Raw genomic sequence first — 19,284 nt, forward strand, 5'->3', positions numbered from 1 at the left:
CTTCCCTTTAAAGATCACTTTTGGCAAAATCATGTCTGACATCCTAGGCAACCCTATCTATATTCATTCCCCACTGGCTATACCAGATACAAAATCTGGACAAAATTCATTCCCGGGTTCCCAGACTGCATTAGTCTCATTGCAGGGAGGTAACTCTACTTTCCAACACAGTTTACATAACCTTTATCTTTTTTCCACCTACCCACTTTTAAATACTTCTTCTTACCCACTTTTTGCCTTTGTTGCCAAAAACACATGAGCATAATCAGGGATGAATATGTTGATGACTACAAAGATATGGAAAAATTAGCAGCACTGATAATTTCCAGACACTCGTGACCTAATCCACAGAGGTGCCATGACTTGATTTCTCCAGGAACATAGCATTCAAAAAACACAGGATCTCTGACTGATGCTGTTTGAAACAAGCTCCGCTCTGAGGACCTTTGTGTCTGATCCTGAGGTGTGTTCTGCATGTGCCTGACTGCCCTTGTCTTCTAGCATTACACACAGCCTAGACACGAAAGAGCCAGCTGAATGTTGCACTCAATCTCAGCAGATACAATCCAGAAATAATGGAGCAACTCGAGTTTACTCACCAGTCTGAGCAGCAGATTTCTTTCTTGGAGATAAGGCTGAAGAATGACAGTGAAGTCATCCTTTTGATCAAACCTCCTAGACTCCAGCAGTTTTTCCCAAGCATCCTGAATAGACAACCATTTAATCAGATGAGTATTATCAGGTAAAGAGTGTAATATATGTGCAATTCGTCAGGGCTTAAAGTGAAGTAAGATTATCCCCATCCCTAATAAACCACAATAAAAAAATTCTGTAATCCAGAATGAAGAGAGTAATTTAATGAAATCATCTTGCACAATAATTGGAAACTCCTTGTAGCTGTGAGAAAGCTACACTGATTTACCATAATTTTCTTTGAAAGAGCAGCAAGCTTAGCAAGGCAATGAAATGCTTGTTGCCCCCCTGTCATTTCTAAAAGGAATTCCAGCACAACTGTCTTTGTCTTAACAGAAATTTCCCCCTCTTCTAAATCATGTGGCAGGTTACTGGACAAGATGGATCATTTCTCTGATGGGATATGACAAATTCTAGGTTGCCAAAAGCTATATATTCATTAGAAACTTCAAGAGACACTAAAATCACTCAGGTATAGAGAAAACTTATGTCCAGTGTTCCTCATGCAAGAAATGGGGTCAGGATTGCTGTGGACGTGTAGTAAGAAGGCTGTTACTCAACTTCCTCACTGCTATTCCTCCCTTAACTCCTCACTTCAATCCAATCTGGAAAATGAATAGATGTGTCTAGTAATATGAGAGCGAAACAACACAGAAGATGCCGTACCTGATAGGACCACCTCAATATGTTATCATCTAATGTGGAGCATTCACCAACACAACTGCACTGATTCCTGCCTGGATTGCTGCAGAAAAGAATGAAAAAAGTGAAAGACATTCTGAACTTTTGTTAAACAAGACAGATAGCACAAACTCTTTTAAGGCATTGACAAGCATACATTGAAGACTAAATTGTTGCATATATTGAGAAAGCTACATGGAACATCCTAATTTTTGATATAAACATAGAATTATATATATTTCCACATCCAGAGCTTTGGATTGCTGCTTAATTTGAAAGCCTATTCAGATAACAAGTATGCCAGACTTGGATTAGCACAGGGTCTCACAAGCTAGCAGCATGGTCAGCCTTAAAATAGCGGCTGCACTAGTTTTCAGATATTTCCCTCTCTATAGTCACATAGGAAAATTGAACACACTCAAAATACTTCCGCAGGAACTTTTGCCTTTGTATCTGAAAACAAGACCTGCATCTAGAAATGTGGATGGAAGCTCAATGCTGCAAAAGTTTATATATGCTAAAGGATAGCCAGGCACTGTCAGGCAGCTAACCAATCTCAGCCAAATTTGTGACCTGCAAGGTAACATGTGCATACTGCATATTTCTGCAGCTAGTTGGAGAACTCAGACTTCCCAAGGCTGTAGGTAGGAACAATATAAGATACATTTAAGATTAGTGTGGTTCCAGCAAAGGTATACTCAGTTGAAAATGCCTGGATGGACTGGAATCTGAGAAAATTTTTTTGTGGGGTTTGCAGATGTAAGCAATAAGTACCTGTCAGGATCAGACTCTCTCTCGTTTTCACAGAACTCTAGCTAATCCTAGTAAATGGGAGTTTTCTGTTAAAGTGCTTTTATCGTTGCCGCTGAGTGAAAGAAATATGAACGCAGGACCAGAATCTTACCCAAGCCTAACAGAAGAAGCTCATAAAATATATGAAAATAGTTACATGCCTAAAAATGGGGTTCTTACACTACTTTTAGTGTGCGAGGAAAAAAAAAATCAGATCTATTTAATTTTGTTTTTTAAGGCCTTCAATATATGGCAAGGCCCATATTCTTCAATCCGTCTTTTCCACCTCTTAACTACCTGTCTCATATTTTTCCCCTTAGTGCCTGTGCAGGAGAAATAAGCTAGAATCCTCCATGCAGTTGCTTTTGACAAGGAAAGCTTCTCCTCTGCTTATACCTGTTGTTAAACACATGGTTATGCAGCAGCCAGACCCCTTCCTCGACTGATGGAACATCTCCTGGTTTGTATACATGCAAAGCTTGTGAAACACTTCAGGATGACTATATTAGTACATATGGTGTGTTATGCCATGAGCACAGGAAAAAAATTACTGTGGAGTAAGATGGAGTGTAACCTCATCAGCTGTAAACTACTCCATCATAACTGTCCATGTGCACACTCCTACTTCATACTAAATTGGGACACAAGCTACTCACATTTTTTTACAATGTACTGAGAAAGGGAGATGGATGAAAGCATCTAGGGATGCAGTTACCATAAGGAACTGACAAGTTGGATATTCTCCATCCTACCATACCCTAAGCCCGAGTAGTAGCTTTCACATAGCCTAAAAATATGCTTTAAGACCAGTTATTCCTTTTGTGAACATCGATACCTAGAAACTTAAACCTTTAAAGAGCCTTCAGAGTTTTTGACTTGAGAGTTGCAGGGCAGAAGTAGCACTGACTAAAAAGCTGGGGGTAGGTAGACTGTGCAGTCTTGTGACCACAATCACGGTACTGGGTCTGGCGGGGATGGAGTTAACTTTACTCATAGCAGCCCATATGGTGCTGTGTTTTGGATTTGTGGCTAAAACTGTTGATAACACACCAATGCTTTGGCTGTTGCTGAACAGTGCTTGTACAGTGTGGAGACTTTTTTCCCCGCTCTGACCCAATATTTAAACATATGCTATCCAACTTGGCAGGATTAAAAGCACCTACTCTTCCTGGTAAAAATATGCCTTGCAGAGAGAGTTTAGCAGAAACAAAGTGGAGACCTAAAATCTTTGACACGCTTTTGTATTAAGGGCAGAAAAACTGTTCAGAAGACTCTACCTCTGTTATAAAGTCAATATGTGTACATTGTTATGTGTCTGAACACTAGCAGGAGACAGTGTCAAGAATTTAAAGAAATCTCTGTTACCTGACATTATTGTAACCTTGACATGCAAGAGAGGAAGTCGTGAGTTCAGTGGAATCCACCAGGTTTATGAAGGTCCTGGGAATCTGCAGTAATAAAGTGAAAATTAATCATGTTATATTTGCAATTAAAGATCAGCAAGTAGCAATAATGGTAAATTACGTCTACAGCTTCACATGTGTTACCTCTGGCCTGGGATTCTGCCTACATAAAATCAATGATCTAAGTCTTTGCCAATTCCGTCCTGAACTCTACTCCTATACCTGCCATCTAGAATAATGTTGATCATAATTCATGAAGTACTTGTGACTGTGACTTCTTGACTGAGACCCAGCTATTCATTTTACATAACCGAAGTGGCCACCAGCCAACTACATTGAACTCAAATGACCTAGGAACTACCATTTTTGTGGCAACATACCAGTGCAAACCTGGGGATGAAAAGCCCTGTATAGTAGCACAAGCTCTCATGCATCCCGCCTCACCTCTCCCCCAAGCAGAAAGCAGTTTTCCATTTACATAATGATATTTCACTTCTACCAGTGCACATAAAGAGATTCTGGAAATAATAGTGGAGAGAATCTGAAGAGGATGCATGGGTGGAACTTCACCCATGCACAACATTTGTTGAAGTCAGTCTGAGAAAACCGAGTGGTTGTGGCCTCATGCAATCGAACTGTAGCAGGTTTAGAACACCCTTTAGGCCTTCAAACCAGCAAAACAAAATTCTTAGAAGATGCTATTAAAATATTTCAGATAAACAGTTAATAGTCTGCTCTAATAGTGATACATCTGCATCTAGTCTGCTATGCATTAGTAGACTAAGACACAGTGCAGAGCATTTCCCAGAAACCACCCTAGATAAGCAGATAATTCTTAGCACAGCCAGCTAGAAAACCTTTAGAAATGCTGAGATCTTAAAATGAACACAAAATAGGAAAAAAGTTCCATTATACATATTTTTAATGGGTGTTTTCTCTGGTCTGTAAAAGTCATCACCAGGTAATTAGCAGCCTGTACACTGCGTAGGTAGCTCCACACATCCAGTAATTAGATATCAGTTATTTTCACAAACAGCCCTGTTAAACATGAATGACTTTCAGACCTAGACAGACTGTGATGGGTTAACCCTGGCTGGACGCCAGGTGCCCACCAGAGCCATTCTATCACTCCCCCTCCTTCTCAGCTGGACAGGGGAGAGAAAATATAACAAAGAGCTTGTGGGTCAAGATAAGGATAGGAGAGATCACTCACCAATTACCGTCACAGGCAAAACAGACTCAGTTTGGGGAAAATTAACTCGATTTATTACAAATCAACCGGAGTAGGGTAATGAGAAATAAAACCAAATCTCAGAACACCTCCCCTCCACCCCTCCCTTCTTCCCGGGCACAACTTCACTCCTGGATTCTCTACCACCCCCCCAGCGGCACAGGGGGACGGGGATGGGGTTTACGGTCAGTTCATCACACGTTATTTTCTGCCGCTTCATCCTCCTCAGGGGGAGGACTCATCACACTCTTCCCCTGCTCCAGCGTGGGGTCCCACCCATGGGAGACAGTCCTCCACGAACTTCTCCAACGTGGGTCCTTCCCACGGGCTGCAGTTCTTCACGAACTGCTCCAGCATGGGTCCTTTCCACGGTGTGCAGACCTTCAGGCACAGACTGCTCCAGCGTGGCCCCCCACGGGGTCACAAGTCCTGCCAGAAAACCTGCTCCGTGGGCTCCTCTCTCCACAGATCCGCAGGTCCTGCCAGGAGCCTGCTCCAGCGCGGGGTTCCCACGGGGTCACAGCCTCCTTTGGGAACCCACCTGCTCCGGCGTGGGGTCCTCCATGGGCTGCAGGTGGATATCTGCTCCACCGTGGACCTCCATGGGCTGCAGGGGGACAGCCTGCCTCACCATGGTCTTCCCCACGGGCTGCAGGGGAATCTCTGCTCCGGCGCCTGGAGCATCTCCTCCCCCTCCTTCTTCACTGACCTTGGTGTCCGCAGGGTTGTTTCTCTTACATGTTCTCACTCCTCTCCGGCTGCCGAATACCGCCATCCCAACTTTTTTTCCTTCTTAAAAATGTTATCACAGAGGCGTTACCACTATCGCTGATTGGCTCGGCCTTGGCCGGCGGCGGGTCCGTCTTAGAGCCGGCTGGTATGGGCTCTCTCGAACACAGGGGAAGCTTCCAGCAGCTTCTTACAGAAGCCACCCCTGTAACCCCCCCCGCTACCAAAACCTTGCCACACAAAACCAATACACAGATATACTATATTTTTCATAGAAATCACTTAAAAAAACCAAAGACTGAGGGGTACATCAGCTTGTGTTGCAAAATGAAGCAGTTTCTTGTCCATCCTTTCTGTTTGCATGCATCAGCTTTTCAAAAGCATGAATAAAACACTTAGTGACAATGAACAGAGCCAGTGGATTGGAGTCAATGAGATTGGTATTCTAACTCACCTGAACAGTGATACAAGCTGTAGTCCAGTAGGGGAGACGGGAAAAATCAGCAAAGGATTCAGGTATTCAATGTTGATGAATAAATCCTACCTTTTTATACAAAAAATCCAAGACAGCTTTAAGTTTTTCCACGTTGTCCAATATGCAGTTCTTCTGTAAGTGAGATGAGAAATGCCGTCAAAACTAGTAGAAAAAACAGTTATCAATTCGCCAAAAGTCACAAACCCAGCGTGTTGAGCTGTGTACTGAAGGGTTACCAATGAGTGCTATATCCTGGATTCAGTCTTAGCTAGCATCAAGAAAAAAAACCATGGAACTAGTCTTATAATTTAACTGCCTGTAATTAGACAACATAAAAAAAAAAAAGACAGGGATGGGGAAGAAATGTATCTTTAGACTTGAAGGTGGAAAAGTGTTGTTCTGCTGAGGCATCTCAGACATGGGATCACAAATTAAGTGCAGATGTTTAGAAATACAAAACACATTGTGTGCCAGGAGCTTACATCACTCGATAGAATCATTCCAACATCCCGGAACTAGCTACTCCTTTGGTTCACAGGAGAGCAGAGTTTGAGAAAGCATCTCAACCACCTGCCTTGACTGCTAAACCACCCCATGAAAAGCTTACCGGTTCTGTAGAGGCACAGGAAGAACATGGGTTTTCAGCACTAAAAAAAACTGTGATCAATTTCCAGTCATTTTGGAAGTCCATCATCTGGGAGAAAAAAAATAAATTGAAGGAATAGAAAAAAAGCAAATAGGTCTCTTATTACCCTTTCTCACACAAGATTTGCTATGGCTTTAAATCGGCAAGAAGAAGCAGTAGCCCATGGCCCAACCATGGCCATCCTAATCACTTCCATTTGATAAGCCATCCAGCTTTTCCCTAGAGGAGACAGCAAATGGATGGTTAGGCAGTAAATGCTGCAATTAAAGCTGAACGCGCACCTATAAAAAGCTCAGGATAGAGCCAGAAATTGTTGCTGCCATAGGAGAGTCTATTGGAGAAGATGGGCATACACAGCTTAGCACAGAGCTTGATGCTGCTTCTTTCCATCACTGTTGCAGCTTGCTGACAGGATTAATGTTCCTGAACTGCTGAGGTTGGGTCACACTAGTGGGATGAAGACTGGAGCAAAAATCTGAGAGCTAGAGCTGTGCTCAGCTGTGCTATGTTCTGTGCTCAGCTGGCAGTTCTCGTCAATCCTGAAGAGTATTGGTTGGAACTACTTAGTTCCACGAAAATGTATGCTAAATCCATGTACAAACAGTCTGATGGGCTCCCTGTAGAGCAAAGAGGCAACAGCAGAATCACCTTGGCAATTACATTTTCCCGTTATGTCAAGACCATTTTACAAAATAACATGCCTTGGGGTTAAGAATAAAAGAAAAATGAACACATAAAACTCCAAGATGGGATTTACAAAGCACTCAGCCATGAGTGATAATTCAAGCTCTCACCAGCGTCAACCACTGACATCAGCCGAAGAATATCTAGATGTTTACTGTCCTTTTTGAAAATATGATCCTAAAAGACCAAGAGGAAACTGAAGAGACAAATACTGAGAGTTACTATTTTGGGTTGGCTTCTCAGAAACACTGGTGCAGTTACGGACTGTAGCTAGCAGAGGTCTCACATCCCTAACCAATAGAAAACAAACATATTGGCTTCCCTACCAAGTTCTTCATCCACTCTGACAAATGTAAACCAGGTGAGATACTTTTCAGAACAAAACTCTCTACTTGAAAGGTACAGAATTGATTCTTATTTACAAGAGAAAGACCAAAGCCCATTAACCTCAGGAAATGGCATTTTCTATTTTGAAGCGATTTTTGAATGCTGTTTAAAGCATTTAATCACATTTCTCCCTTTTTCTGCTTCAACACCAAGCTCTCTGAAGTGTCCTGTGCTTTAAACAAACCTGATTCTCTTTCATGAGCTTCACTATTTCTTCAGCTTGATGCAGGAGGTCTCTGAAAAGCAGAAAGGAAAAGAAACTATGAAGGCATCAGTAAAGGTAAAGCTTTGGCTGATTTTTACCATTAAATCAAACAACATTTGAGACTTCAGGTAGAATTAATCTTTTCTCTCCTAAATGTGTTAAGATTAGACACTTGTCTGTGCTACACAGAGAGCCTGGGGCGATTAGCTCATATTCAGGCATCTCACTTTCAGACATGTGCGCTTAGATGGAAACAGCAGACACAGCTTGGTAGGCACACCTCTAATTCTATTTGAGCCAAAAAATTTGTTTTGCAGCTATAAAGAGGGAGACCTGATGTTAAGTCAGGTGATCCAGACTCCAAAGCGCACAGTGGGCTTTGTCCCTTGTGCTTCTGAGAGGTGACAATTGAGCCACACTGGCAGGGTCTGTCCCTGGAATGTCTGTGCAGCCTCTGCCAGTACTGAACATACTCTGTGTCCAGTGAAGTGCTCCAGCACCGAAGGCTTCCATCCTCCACCTTGCCACCTGTAAATCAACTGCCCAGCCAAAAACCCCTCAGACTTACGTGGCTTGGCTGTCTGATGCTGCTCCCTTTGTGCCAGGCAGAGGAGACAGGTGTAGGACCGAGGGATTAAAACTGCTAATGAGAGCTGAATGACATGCATAGGTTAGGCGATTTCTGCATACAAGGGACTGCTACTCTGCCGTTTCATTATAAACACAACAGAACAGCCAGAAAATGTAAAGTCTGAGAATCTCTTGGCAGGCATGAGAGGTATGCCCAAGCTCTTCTGCAGCTGTTTTTGCTGGTTTTGCTCCTCACCTTCTGAAGTGGAGGTTTGCTGTCCAAGTTTGCCTCCACACTCAGGTCAGAAACCTCCAGCCCCATCTCTCATATGTCAGCCACAAGTAGTGTAGGCAGATTTAAATACAGGCAGCCGTAGAAATGAAGCTGCTGGGAAGGGCTACCCAGAGACAGCCTCCTGAAGCGCTGAGGAGTTGCCAGGTTTTAAACCCCTTTCACAGGGAAATGGAGGTGACATTAAGACACTAGGAAGAAGATTTGAAGGGGGGGACCCTGGAGCTATCCACTACTCAACTCAGCATTTCAGTGGACCTGAAGGTTTTACTTGCAACACCCTTCAAGCAAGTAAAGGCTGCCTTTAGAGCCAGCTGGAAACAGCTGATAGATGATGAATTCATACATGTGGTGCATCTATGGCAGCCCCAGTGTAAATCCTGACACACGGCAGTGGAAAGAGTACTGGACAGGCAAACCCACACAAGATTTCACTGGGCTAGCATGGGCAGCAAGCACACGCCAGCAGTGACTGGCGTAGGTAGTAGTAGCAGCCCAAAAATCCCTGTTGGGCATGCAAGACTCTTGCAGCAGTCTGGGGCACCCCTTCTTCACCACTATTTGTCTACCCGGACAGTCTCTTTAAAGCCAGCACAGATAACCCAGCCTGGCTGTACCCATGCTCCCCAAGTACACCGTCCCTCAGGCTTCCCTTACACCCCTGCAGTGTGCTTGTGCTGCACGTGCTCTGCAGCCCAGCAAAGCCCTGGAGCTCCTACCAGCATGCTGTTCAACCAATTTGCTCAAGTTTCAGTGTGACAGCAAGACGCACCTGCTAAAGTTTCCACGCTTACTTCAAGGATGCTCTTTCCTGTGCTATAGAAAGGGGAGAGAAAACAGGAAGTTGCTGTTATTCTGTTTCTCAAATAAAAATTATATTACAGCACAGCCTCAATTTCTTATTAGCTACTCTACAGCTCAGAGTGTGTATTCATGGCAGCTGCTGAAATTAAGAATGGGGCCTTTCTTTCCCCAAAACCGTCATGTCATCAGCTACTGCTGAATAAGAACACGGTCTTAGATCCCAAATTTTTGTGTCTCTGTACACCCTGCACGTTGCAGTAATTGTGCTTATGCATACATACCAGTAATGCAGGGACTTCTCTGTGTGCACCCACATATAAGTGGACACAGATGTTTGTGCAACCATTTAAAAAAATTAGTCCTTTAAAGTTTGTTTGTGCGGGGCCAAGTCCTCATCTGGAATGCTATGACTCAAAAGAGCTACACGGATTTGCATCTACAAGGTTTAGCCATATGTTCACTCACTGATTTAGATCTGCTAAGCGGGCATGAAAGAAGAAAATGGGGTAAGGCTTGTCCATGAAGCACTGGGAATCATTTAGGCAGAGGACAGGATATCAGGACTACTGGGTTCTTTCTTTGCTTTAATAAATCCCTGCTTTCTGGTCTCTAACTAGTGGATGATGATATTTACTACCTGGGATTCATCATGCAGCAATGATTCTTAATCAAGGTTATTGCAACCTTAAGGTAGTGCTATATCTTGCATAAGTACAAAGAATTTCTGTTAGCTAAGGATTGGGAAGGATCCAGTGTCTCAAAATCCTTTATATTTTACATAGGCTTTCTCCTCCTCTCTAGTAAACAATAATAAGAATTGCTTGTGACTAATTCCTGCACTGTGATACTGTATGAATTAGTATCATGACACTTATAAATGCTAACAATTCATTGTTACCTTTGGAGTAAATCCTCATGATGTACATCAGATCCTGGTGTCTGTGAACAAGCAAGCAATAAGAATAACATTAAACAAAGGGTAAATTAGCTCTACACATGCTGTTCCCCTACTGTATTCCACTCCTGTTACAGATAGCATTGTTTTCTACGTACTCTTCTCCATTGTGTTGTAGTTACTCACAGACTTAAATTACTTTTCAGAGCTTCCTTATTACAGCTTATTTTCATAGTCTGGTAATGCTTTCTTAGCTACTGCTTTCAGTAATGAATTTATTACATATGACTTAAAATAAAATTTGACTAGTTGAACTCAAATTCAGTCAAATGAAATGCTGTTCTAAACCAAATTTCTCTGGATCTACTCCTTTTCAACAAGGGACACGACCTGAAGTCATTTAGGTAATTTACATGGATGGCACTCAGCCAGTATGGTGGCTGTAAAAAACCTCTTAACATAAACAGAGGAACTTCATTGATTTCAGAGAGTCTGAGGAGGAGACAGCGACAGAGATGTTTGCTCTAGGAAAGCAGACGTTCCTTAAAAAAAGATCATTTATATGTTTTTCTATGGCACCACCCGCAAGCAACAAAGACATTAGCACAAAAAAGACTTGCTCTAAAGGACCATGCATCTGATATGGGTGAAGCACCTTTGCATTTAGGACAATTATTTTCTTCCAGAGAGGGAAGTACTCACAAGGTGTCCCTGAGTGCTGATTTTCTAATGGAAAGCTTTCATCTCAGATAAAATTATGTCGTCTTGATGAATACCACCTCAAATTTGAAAGTTGTTTCATGATAAGGGAGAATCTCCCCCATTTCTTCGCAGCTGTAGACCCTGTAATGGCTATCAATTTTTGCCCAACATGCATTTCTACACTTCCTCAAAGCTTGAGAATTGTCATTAAATGCTTTTAACTGGGCGTCAAATCTATTTCAGGTATTCACTTCCAACTATTAAGTAAAGATCATCCAAATCTGACTGTATTAGAACAGGCAGGAGAACTTTACCTAGTGATTTATACATCAGAATTATATCTTTGTGATTCTTCTAGAGCTTCTGCCTTCTAGACAGGAAACCAGTCTCTACAGGAAACACTTCAACAGCATGGAAAATCTACTGCATTTCTCAATAATTTGTTCTAATGGTGATCACCAAAATTGTACTTCTTTCCACTTTGAATTTTCCCGCTTCTTCTTCCAGTTATTCGATCAACTATGCTTATTGTTAGGAAAACCCAAGCACTCTAATCAAATATCACGGTTCTGTGCAAGAGCACTGTGATCACATTTCCTCCTGCATGAAGTTAGCTGGCTGTTTTTAGACTCAGGGTATACTGGAACACTGAACAGCATGTATTTCCAGTCATTTTTCACCAGAAGCCTTTGATGCTTGTGGAAAGATTCAATTCCTGAACGCCCTAACTGGGACCTCAAACTACATCATCAGCTCACTTCATCATCACGGTGGAGGAAATGGGTCATGCTCAGCACATTTCCTGCTTGTACTTACTCTTTGCAAACTTCCTATTGCAGTGACTGTTTTAATGTCAGCTGGTCTCAGAGCATGAACTGCAGAAAAGTGAAAGACTTCAGGTTAAAAGAGAGTAGTAACCTTGAAAGAAAATTACATTCACCAGTATACTAAAATATAACAAAATCAATTAATATGTAACAAGTCTATACTGATCCTTCCGATTGGCAGTTTTAAATCAGAGAGGATGAGAAATTTTACTCAAGTGTTCAGTAAATACTTTGGGTGCTTAGATGCACTGAAATCATCAACCATCAAGCAAGAAGAGATCACAAAATACTACTGTGAATGATTTAAGTGATAGTGGCATCCTCAATTAGCAACTGAATAAACTAAGGTAGAAAAGTAATTACAAATAGAACAAAAAACTAAGGAGTTTGTAGAGCCTACTTCCACTTCAGTGGAAGTATATGCATCCCCTCAAACAGCTGATTTCTTCCCCAGCCCGTTCTCAAATAATTTTGGAAAGGAAAGCTTCTACAAGGATAATATAAAACACAAACCTGAAGATGAAGGGGTCTCAGGTAATATCGCCTGCTCACATGAAAACTGGAAGCTTCTTAGAGCCTTTGACATAAATAAATATGATTGGTTGCTTTGATCTAACAAGGAAATTTGTGGAAAGAGGAGTCCTATGAGCTCCATTCTTACACAGTACCAAGCTCTTACTCATGTAACAGCAATTTTAAAGAACAATTACACCTCTGCTAGAAACACAAGGGAACACAGATCTGGACAGCTGCATTTTCCAACCTACTCTTCAAAACTTGACACTTTTTGCTCAATTTTCTTACTGATTGCCACAGAACTGGGCCTAAGCAAACAAAGAAATGTGCTGAACACAACCTGTTACATCCACTGCTGCAAATAGCGAGTGCTTAATCTGGAAAAGGTCATAAGGACAGCTACTGCACACATCTTCACATGCCAAGGGGCACCCAACAGATGCAACAAAAAGCTACATCTCCAATATGCAACAGGAAAGGCAGAGCGAACCAATTCCAGGTCCTTGGCAACTGGCAAAATTCCCAGGTGATCACACAAAGCACTAAAGAGGGGGAAAAAAGAGTTGCATTTGGGGCAAGGATGTGAATGATGTTATTCACTCAGCATGAGAGACAGCTCAGTATTACTAGGAACATTATTTAATGCCCTCCTACATTCTGACTGTAGGTATTGCCCAACAACTTTAAAGAGATGAAAGACAACCCCTCCCCCCCCAAAAGGCAACTTGGCTAGGGCTTCCTTCATCACTGTGACCACGTTTGGCTAGCTGACCATCACTACTACGTAAAGGTGAAATCTGTATTGCAACAAGGGCCACCACAGTCCCCATGCACCCCATAGTCTCCAGTTGGAGAACTTTAATGGTGCACATGCTTTGCACCATTATAGTGCAAGGAAGAGTTTAATCTTCTGTTTCTAAAAGAGCGACAGAGCATCTAGGAACGAGTGCTAACGACAATCAATCTACGTAGAGGATATGCAACTTAATAACAAACGTAGCTCAGAGAAACCTTTATTTCCTGATTAGGTACTGTAGTCTTGCAGCCGCAATATCACACTGCTGAGTCATTTGCTTTGCATTTATTCTTTGCAGAATCAAACAGTTTAGCATACCAAGCTGTATTTTTTCTTCTTCTGCCTGCCTCAGAGGAAGCAACAGCCAGAGAGGTGATGATAGGTATTGAAAAAAGGAAAAAAAAGATAAAGCTGTACTCATACTTTACCTTTAGTTTCCCCTGTTCTTCCAGATGATCTGCATTACCTTAAAAACATTAAAAGAATGAATTATGCTATCTTTTTACCTTAGAAAAACACTTCAGAAGATTATAATATACCTAAAAACACAGACTCCTGAGAGAAGCAACCTTTCTCCTCTGCTCTGCTTTCCAAAGGTGAGGCTCATCCCAACAACCAAATGTATTTTCTTAGTTTTTGCTATACTAGAATAAGCTTTTAGTTATTATAAGCAGGTCAGATCTGTTGAAATTAGTGGAATACAATTAAGCCACACACACAGGTGATGGACCGCTTGTGGATCTCCTCAACCAACCTCATCCTCCACAGGCCTTTTCTACCCATTTTCCTCTTTGGCACATTTCATATATCACTGTAGTCTTATTCTGTCCAAATTTAGAGTAATTTGAACACGTACAAGGTGGAATTCCTTAGAAAGGAGCAATTCACATTATATCTTCCACAGAGAGCAACATCACACTGTTGTGAGTTTGCCCTAATGATACAGAAACAGCTGCAACTTTTTCTCTTAGTAGAGAGTGTTGACAGATGAAATAGCCTGTGGTGCCAGAAGTCAGGCCTGTAGCTATTTCAGTAAACATTATTCTCTTTCCTTGAGTATACGCTTCGATTTATACACATAGATTTTGGTTTATCCTAAAATCTCCACAAAGGTACCCATGAAGTCTGGGTCTGGATCCTCAGCTGAACTTCAAAGCATGCTCACAGCTGTCCCTGCTTTCCACATTGAAGCCATCAGCATCCGGCAAGTCTCATAACAAGTCTTGCTGTACTTTGAATAATTGTCCTTTAACATCCAGAAGCTACTTCTGGAACATTTAGTCCTGCTGCGTACATCTGCTTGTACACATTTCTTTTGACATCAGAGAGAGTAAATGCAGAGCCAGCTCAGCCCAGCAGTTGAGATATGCTTGGGTGTAGGGCAGCTGGCAGTGCTCATGCTGCAAGGAGGTGACATGCCCAGCACGAGCAGGGGGCTCTGGGCAGCCCCAGTGGACATGGGCACCAGTGCACACAGAGGTCAGCACAGTGGCAGAAACCCACTACTGCTCCCCATTGCCACCTCAGCCTGTCTCATGAGCCACACTACGTGACCATCTTCAATAACTGTCAGCAACTTCCATACATTTGGGGTTTTTTTCCCATTTGGGTTTCAACCATGAGCTATTTGCAAATTTGTATTATTTTACTATACTTGGTAGAAAGTTGAGACAGTTGCTGCCTGGCTGCTGTGTGACATTTTATTTACATTTGTCCTTGTTCAATCCATGTTTTCAGATGATGCTTTACTCGGGACAACAACCAGAACCCCAGCTCTGTTGTTTGAGATACTGGAGGCACATGCAATGAGGGACTCATTTACATCATGCAAATCTGTTGCAGAAACTCAGTATATTTGAGAATTTTAACACTAATTTCAACTATATTTGAGAACAGATCCGCAGCTTACATTGAGGGAGAAAGAGGGTCCAATCCTAGTTTCCAGGATTGGGGTGTCAGGGGGGAGGGAATGACCTCTTGATATTTCAAAGATTTAAGAACATCTGTACTGTGTTAGACTGAAGGTCCATCTGATCTGGGATTCTGCCTCTGACAACATCCAAATGCAGATGCTTAGGGAAAGAATAAGGAAAATACAGTTATACTTCCATGCTCTATCCTCCCAACTATCTGTGCTATTGGTCTCCCTGAGCAAGCAATTACTTAATGTTGAAGAACTCCCCGAGACCTTTCTCCCATGAATTTGCCTATTTGTTCTTCTAATTCTTTCACACTTTTGGCTTCCCCCACAAGTCCTGTGGCAAAGGTGCTTCATCATTTAATTACATGTTGAAAAAAAAGTACTTTCTCACTCATTAATAACTTGATCTGTTTCTTTGTTGTTCTTGTAAAGAATAGTTATTCCCATGTTTCCACAAAATTTACTTTTTTGCATATGTCTGTATGTCTTCATCATGTACCTATCCATCCTTCTTCCAAGCTGAAGAGTCAGTCTATTTGATCTCATGTAGAAGTTGTTTCAGAAGTCTGAGCACTCTTCCCCTTTATACTACTCCTAGGTTTTTCCACATCTTTTCTGAGATGAAAAGTCTAGACAACTGTCAAGATGTGGGTGAACTGTGGACCTATACACAGCAGCAGAAATGTGTTTTCTATGCTGTTCTCTCCCTGACTCCTGAAATTGTTTGTCTCTCTTGACTGTTGCTAACACTGAGCTGATATCTTCAGACAGCTGTCCTGTGGCCAAGCGGTTCACCATAGTGCACACATAGCTAGTTTTTCCCCATATATATTACTTCTAAGTTTTAATTCTGAGCATCCTGAATAGTTTTGCATCAGCAAGCTAGCATGCCCCATTAACCAGATCACTTCTGAATACGTGGAGAGCCCACATCCCAATGCAGATCAATATGAGCCTCTGCAGGTTCACTCTCCCCTCTTCTCACAGTTTGAAAGTTTGCAATCTGATTCTTCAGTCCCCAGCTTTTAACCAGGGGCCCACAAAGGTGCCTTCGCCCTTGTACCATGACAGTTAGCTTCCTTTGGAATTCTTGCTTAAAAGATTCATGGAAATCCAAATATACCCCAGCTGAATAATCAATCCATGGGCATGTGCCCATTGTCATGGATTTTCTTCATCAATTCCACAGGGAAGTTCCCCTGTTATATCATGTTTACCCTGAGTCAGTTCACTCTGTTCTTTAGGCTGCTCTCACCAATTTGGCTAGTGCAGAAGACAACCTCACTGCTTTTGTACAACTACCACTGCCATTCCCCAGATCCTCCTAAAATGGATCCCATTAGAAAAACTGGTTTCACATTTGCCATCTTCCATTCCTGACACCAATACTAATACAAGAAATAGTTTGCACCACAGTTAATACAATGGGCATGTTAGTATTTCTGCTTGGCTCACTCTCTTGGGTGGATATCATCTAATTCTGGCAGTTCTTTTACTATTTGTTATCAATTTGTTCAAGGATTTGACCATTCCCCTGCTTGTCCCCTGTGCTGAAAGGTTCTGACGGCAAGGCCTTTTTTAAGCTCCTGTGCAGAGCACACCATATTAAAATAAATTAATTTACTTTTTCTGTTGGGCTTCAGCTTTCTTGTATACATCAGTCAGCCCTACAGACCCCCTGTTTCAGATGTATTTGAAAAAGGATTTATTAGTTTTTATTCCTTCAACAATGATTCATTGTTTCCCTTGGATTCATTTTTGGCTTGGCTGATTAAATTTTAACCTCTTTAGTTTTCTTAGTTTGCTTTGGATTTATGCTTTCCATAGGATGATTTTTTTTAACTCCTTCTGCTCCCAATACTATAGTTACTCCCTCACTCTATCATTTAATTATTCTAGTTTGTATTTTTAATTTTCTCAACATCACACACACAAAAAAAAAAGTAAAGTATTTTTCTGACAATTTTCCCCAAATTTGGGAGAAAGAGTCTACTCCTTCCTCCCTTGCTCTCATAGTTAACCTGTTTCAGCTAATAATTCTTACAGGCTGCTACCAATCAACATTTTTTCCCGAATCGCATTTTCACAGGAACTGCAGTCACCATGCATCTTTTTCCCTAAATTAAAAAGCTCAAGTGTGATCATTTCTTCTGTTTTTAGCAACCAAAACCTCCTAACAGTTAGTTATTTATCAGAGCACCTTATAAACACCTGAATATACTTATCCTCACAGCCTACTGTTAAGGTAAAGCACTATTACTATTTATCATTACTTTCTTACAGGCAGAGAGCTGAAGCACAGAGCCAAAAAGGCCGAAACATATACAGCATTTTTAGTCCTAGAGCACCTAAAAAACTAGCATCTGGCACCAAACGTGGACTTCACAGACCCAGTATAGGGAACAAAGTCTCACCCCTACCCTGAAATTTGCAGAAATCTGAACAACGATGCCCTGAGTGCCAGGATGCTGCCTAACCCATTCACACAATCTTCTATCACTGAAAAGAAGATGATCATAGATATGAATTCAGAGAAAGCCTCTGTCCCTTGCTTGAATTCCTGCACCATTTTGGGACAGATCTCACTGTTAGTCTAATTATTTGATGATGTTTTTCTCATCAGAAAGCCTTAGTGCCTGCCTAAGATGCAGTCCATCCCCAGAACACTGCAAACCAATGCAAGTATCTTTATCAAAGATGATCAAACATACCCCAAATTACATGCAAAATCACAGTTTTACTCACAGATTTTCTTCATCCTGCTTTGAAGACTCCTGCTATACACCCACCTTGCAACAACTAAAAATATAGGTTCCTAAATACTGTATAACTCAAATTTTCGAGGGCCTTTCAAAACTTACCTTCTGAGGAGAGCAACCAAAGGAACAGGCCTAACAATAGCTTCATGATAAGTGCCTCTATGAATTGATAATCCTGGAGCACTGTCTGTTAGACATTAAGGCTGTGAAGAAAGAAAATCTCTTCTTTTTCTTCCTTTATATTTTAACAAGTTGATAACTCAGCAGCCATAAAATTTATTAGCCTCTTTACCTTTGGAAAGCAAAGCGACAATGGTAACTTATTTCAAAGACACGTGCAACCCCAGTTTATAAATTGCCCCACCCAAGGGTCAAAGGAGTACAGAAGCGGCACAGCTTTTCTCTTACTTGTTCAGAGACAGCTGGCCACTTTTTAGGTGGACTCTCAGCAAATATGAGGATTAGCCTGTCTCTAACAGGCAGGGAAGGAATCTGTTCCTGAGGCAGCAAGGGCAACCGAGCCCTATGTAACAGCCCACATCGACCCAAAGCAGAAGGTTGTCCTCTTCCTCTTGTCTCCTCCCCTGCCTCTGCTCCTTCCTTGCCTTCAACCAGCCTCATGCTGTGCCTGGCTCTCTTCCACTAGCTCCAGAACCACCAGCTCCTTCCACAAGCTGATTTGACTCACTGAAACTCCAAAAACCTATGTTTGACTGGCTGCCAGGGGTTGTGAAGAACATCAGACACAGCATAGAAGAGCATGGGATGGTCGTGATCCAAGCAAGCCTCCGCTCAGAGCAGCAGCGACCTGTGGTGTAGGGCAGCACAGCTCTGCCTTGTGCATGAAACCCTGTCCTAAAGTGAGACAATGTAAGGGATGTGTCACCTCTCCTGTGTTACCTGAGACCATAAAGTTCCTTGATAGTGAGAGAAGAAGCAAAGAGGTGCTGAGGGAAGTAACACAAACCCTTGAGTACCACCAGTCCTGGGAGCAGGCATGTTAAAGACCTCCTCTACAGCTTCAGCCCATGGGATGCAGGCAGTTCTCCTTCTGGCAAATTTTCCTTCACTGGGGTATGCTTCACCTGTGTTTGCTAAGACAGAGCACTGGTGGACAAGCAGGATCAGTAACTCTGCCCTCATTCTGTCCAGGTCTCCAAAACCCTTGCTACGACTATCACAGTAGCCTGGTCACTTCTGCAGATTCAAAGAGCATACAGAAATGCCAGTTAGACTGCAATACTATGTTCCCCAGCAAGACTCTGCTATATCTCAA

The 19,284-nt window shown here is 42.1% G+C and overlaps 1 protein-coding gene across 1 annotated transcript in view; it reads right to left on the bottom strand.

The window, feature by feature from the left end:
• Window positions 1–19,284, bottom strand: part of PLB1 (phospholipase B1) — an 89,524-nt gene that overhangs the window by 66,898 nt on the left and 3,342 nt on the right. The window contains exons 2-9 of the mRNA XM_052806643.1: window positions 9,561–9,604; window positions 8,495–8,579; window positions 7,906–7,957; window positions 6,612–6,698; window positions 6,074–6,136; window positions 3,532–3,614; window positions 1,360–1,438; window positions 600–704 (exon numbers count right to left, since the gene is read on the bottom strand). Of these exons, the coding sequence (XP_052662603.1) occupies window positions 600–704; window positions 1,360–1,438; window positions 3,532–3,614; window positions 6,074–6,136; window positions 6,612–6,698; window positions 7,906–7,957; window positions 8,495–8,579; window positions 9,561–9,604 (598 nt within the window). The remainder of the gene's footprint in view (window positions 1–599; window positions 705–1,359; window positions 1,439–3,531; window positions 3,615–6,073; window positions 6,137–6,611; window positions 6,699–7,905; window positions 7,958–8,494; window positions 8,580–9,560; window positions 9,605–19,284) is intronic.

Source organism: Harpia harpyja, chromosome 13 (assembly GCF_026419915.1).
Source record: "Harpia harpyja isolate bHarHar1 chromosome 13, bHarHar1 primary haplotype, whole genome shotgun sequence".
Lineage (NCBI taxonomy): Eukaryota > Metazoa > Chordata > Aves > Accipitriformes > Accipitridae > Harpia > Harpia harpyja.